Source organism: Siphateles boraxobius, unplaced genomic scaffold (genome assembly GCF_051911475.1).
Source record: "Siphateles boraxobius isolate OS27281-9 unplaced genomic scaffold, OSU_SipBor_1 12, whole genome shotgun sequence".
NCBI classification, from domain to species: domain Eukaryota; kingdom Metazoa; phylum Chordata; class Actinopteri; order Cypriniformes; family Leuciscidae; genus Siphateles; species Siphateles boraxobius.
Genome location: NW_027508722.1, coordinates 22,927,460 through 22,931,096, shown reverse-complemented (window position 1 = coordinate 22,931,096; position 3,637 = coordinate 22,927,460). Strand labels below are relative to the sequence as shown.

The 3,637-nt window shown below is 37.3% G+C and overlaps 1 protein-coding gene across 1 annotated transcript; it reads left to right on the top strand.

Moving 5' to 3' along the window:
* Positions 1-1,614: 1,614 nt before the first annotated feature.
* On the top strand, positions 1,615-3,200 carry ino80c (INO80 complex subunit C). Its single transcript, XM_077213600.1, has 5 exons — positions 1,615-1,941; positions 2,053-2,151; positions 2,229-2,340; positions 2,516-2,583; positions 2,693-3,200. Exons 1-5 carry the CDS (start codon positions 1,726-1,728, stop codon positions 2,822-2,824), a joined length of 627 nt encoding a protein of 208 aa, XP_077069715.1. The 5' UTR covers positions 1,615-1,725; the 3' UTR covers positions 2,825-3,200.
* Positions 3,201-3,637: the final 437 nt, after the last annotated feature.

Genomic DNA, 3,637 nt, shown 5'->3' with positions numbered 1-3,637 from the left:
GTGTGTGTGTGTGTGTGTGTGTGTGTGTGTGTGTGTGTGTGTGTGTGTGTGTGTGTGTGTGTGTGTGTGTGTGTGTGTGTGTGTGTGCGTGTGTGTGTCTGTGTGTGTGTGTGTGTGTGTGTGTGTGTGTGTGTGTGTGTGTGTGTGTGTGTGTGTGTGTGTGTGTGTGTGTGTGTTTGAATAGCATGTTAGTTTTATACAAATGCTTTTTATACATAAATTATATTAACCTACTACACAACTTGTATAGTGCTGGCAAAATGAAACTACGGAGGTAATGTTCACAAAATCACAAAATACTATAACAGCAGCTTTGCCTTTGCCTTTGCCTTTGCCTCAGCAGGCCAGGATTACTTATTTTATTTATTGCATTTTTCCAGGAATCCAGGTGGAATAAAAAAAAGAGACAGCCTGCTTTTTGAATAGAAGTTTGAATGCTAAAAGTAGTGGCATAACTGAATAAAGGACAACATAATGTTCTACTGAGCGTGTCGATCTGTATGAGGTGATTTCTCTGTCACATTTTTCTTTTTATGTCTCCAACAATTTTCACTTCAAAACATGCAGAGGGGTCCATATGAAAGAGAACAAAGCGAACTCTGAAGTTGACATTTAAGATGGCAGAAAAGGTGAAATGACAAGTAATGGTATTCATATAAAGGGCAAGAACAGAGAGAATGAAATGAAGAAATGAAACACTCACCTCTTCTGAAGTCTCCTCTCTGTGGGCATAATGTAAAATATCCATAACATGAAAAAAGTATCTTAATATTCTATTGTTATATAGCTATGCAGCTTTTCCAACAAATTCAAGTGCTTTTCAGTATTATATTACCATGAACTGCACTGGCAAACAACAACAATACATTCAATGCAACACTGACCGCTGTAAAAAATTAAATCAAAATAGACATTCATAATCAGAAGAAATATAGATGTTTAAGACTTATAGTTGGTACATCAGTCAAAATTCAGAATTTACCACTACTCTGTGATAATGGTTAAAATTTGAATATCTATTTTTGATGCTATGTTAATTTTCATTAGGCCTACATTTCTCTGTCACTCAAAAAAAGGAGAGAAGGGAGACATGAAGGACAATGCAACTGTGGTGGGTGTTGAATCAAAATCTATAGAGACGGGAGAAATAATTACCTGACATCTGTTTTTAACAAAGTTAATTAGTCATTTATTTCCCCCAGCCACAAGTTTGATTGAAATATAAATGCCATTATTCTCTTGTATTCTATAACAAGTCTGTCATGGAGCATAAATCAAACTTAACTTCTGCTCTAACTGCTGGGAATGGGAAAAGGCAATTTGTTGGCCCTATTTCAAATTATATTACAAATATTTTACAGAGATGTTTGGCTCAGTCACTCTATTCTAGACCATCCATTATTCTTTCTTCAATTCTGCTGTGAACAAGTGTAGGCCATCTCTAGATAAAAACAAAAAAACAAATAGAAAAAAAGTTGGAAGATAAATATATTAATCAATAATATGTTACATTTGTTCTACAATAGTATTATATTGCAACACATAACACCAGCGGAACTATCGGGCGCAATCGATTGTAGCAACGGAATACAAATATAAGGCACGCTGTCACTGTCTTCTCATCTCTTCCGGGTGAATAGGATGTTGTGATTTAGCTGTAGGCTAACGAGCTCACAACATAGTTTGTACAAAATTCCAGGTTATGTTCGTTGCTTAAAACTACAAATGTCTGCGTCTTCTGAACCGGGAATATCAAAAGCAAGGGATTTGAATCCAGCGACGCTCTCGACGAGTAAAGCACAGACAGCGGTGGCGTTAGTTGCTCAAGCCCGGAGCAAAAAGCGAGCCGTCAGTCCCGCGATCCACGCAATACCGCAGCCAAATAATAACATCAGCAAAAAGAAAAAAACACAACCTCCATCGTCAACTACTCAAACTCAGGTAAAGAAAAAACACTAGACTTCTAAATGACGGGACTAACGTGACTGTTCACATATCATGTTTAATTTAATAATGAAACGTTTCTCGTTGGTGGTGTTGCATTTGTCTCAGGTTGCTCCAGTGGAGGGGACTTCTGAAGGAAAACCAGCGGCAGCTGTTGATATAGAGACTTCTACAAAGTGTCTGCCTTTTAAAAACCCTAACTTTGTGGTAAGAGTCTTCTCACAAAAAAGTGCCAGACGTACTTAGATACATTTCAATATATTCATAAGTTTTTCCTCCACTAGCACTCAGGTATTGGTGGAGCAGCAGCAGGGAAGAAGAATAGGACTTGGAAAAATCTGAAGCAGATTTTAGCAGCGGAGAAAGCGCTGCCCTGGAAAATATCTGATCCTAACTGTGAGTCTGACTTACAAAAGTAATCAAACTCTGATTAATTCTGTCAAAATAAGAGTTTAAACATCTGATCAAAAGAATAATTGTCTGATCGTGTGTTTACATCTCAGGTCAGAGTCTCAGTGAATGTGTTGATTTACTTTGACAGTATTTAAATCTTTAGTTGTTTTTCTCTAAGACTGCAGCATAGATGCACCTCCTTCTATGAAACCTGCTAAAAAGTACTCCGACATCTCAGGTCTACCGGTGAGTGTTGTAAAATGATGTTGGTTAATAATGTAGAAACATTACTAATGTAATTGACTGGATGTACCCTCTAACCTCACCTAATGATTTTTACATCTTTGTGTCCCAGGCAAACTACACTGATCCTCAGACTAAACTGCGCTTTGCATCAACAGAGGAGTTTTCCTACATCCGTCAGTTGCCCACAGACGTGGTGACCGGATACCTGACTCTCCGTAAAGCCACCTGCATTGTTCCATGAGAGAGAACCCCAAAATAAAGAGGGTTGACTCTCTTTTCCAGGCATTTCATTGACTTTCATTGGATTATTTAGAATGAACTACTTTTATTATTATTTTTCTTACACTGTTTTTCACACAATAATTGTCTATATTTGTACCTGTATTGTGAATCCTATATGATACAACGCAAATGCACATTGTAACTCCTTAATCTTAAGATTTTAAATGGACTCAAATACTGGTGTGATGTATAAAGAGTAACCCATTGTACATTAGCTTATAAATAGAGACAGGTCTGTAGAAAAGGGACAATTTCTGTTGTCAGCCTCACGAAACCTCTTATTAGAATAGTTCACAATGTGGTCAATGAATAAAGTATTTAATTTAATAATGATATTAATATTGTTTTGCCTGGTAATTGGTTCCCTAAAGCTGTTTTTGTCCGTTTCAAAAGATGCTATATGGCCTTTGGTTTTTATAGGTTACATTTAGTCATTTAGCAGATGCCTTTATCCAAAGAGATTTACAAACGAGGAATACAGCAGACAATGCAGGAAGTGCCTAAAATACAAAGTTTTAGACATTGCTTAGAGTACATAAGGGAGGGATTCAGGGAAAAGGAAAGATTTTTTTTTAAGAGGTCAAGTGCTAATGGAAGAGATGAGTTTTCAGCTGTCTTTTGAATGTTATCAGGGATTCTGTATTCAGGATGAGTTTGGGGATGTCATTCCACCAGAAAGGAACTGTGAATGAGAATGTTCTGGAGAGTGATTTTGTGGCTCTCTGTGATAGTACCACGAGCCGTCGCTCATTGACCGATCGTAGGCTTCTGG

Bases quoted from the DNA above. Each gene is read 5' to 3' on its own strand.
- ino80c (XM_077213600.1), top strand. From the start codon at position 1,726: ATGTCTGCGTCTTCTGAACCGGGAATATCAAAAGCAAGGGATTTGAAT. The intron at 1,942-2,052 runs GTAAAGAAAAAA...CATTTGTCTCAG, and splicing joins CGTCAACTACTCAAACTCAG to GTTGCTCCAGTGGAGGGGAC. The intron at 2,584-2,692 runs GTGAGTGTTGTA...TTTGTGTCCCAG, and splicing joins CCGACATCTCAGGTCTACCG to GCAAACTACACTGATCCTCA.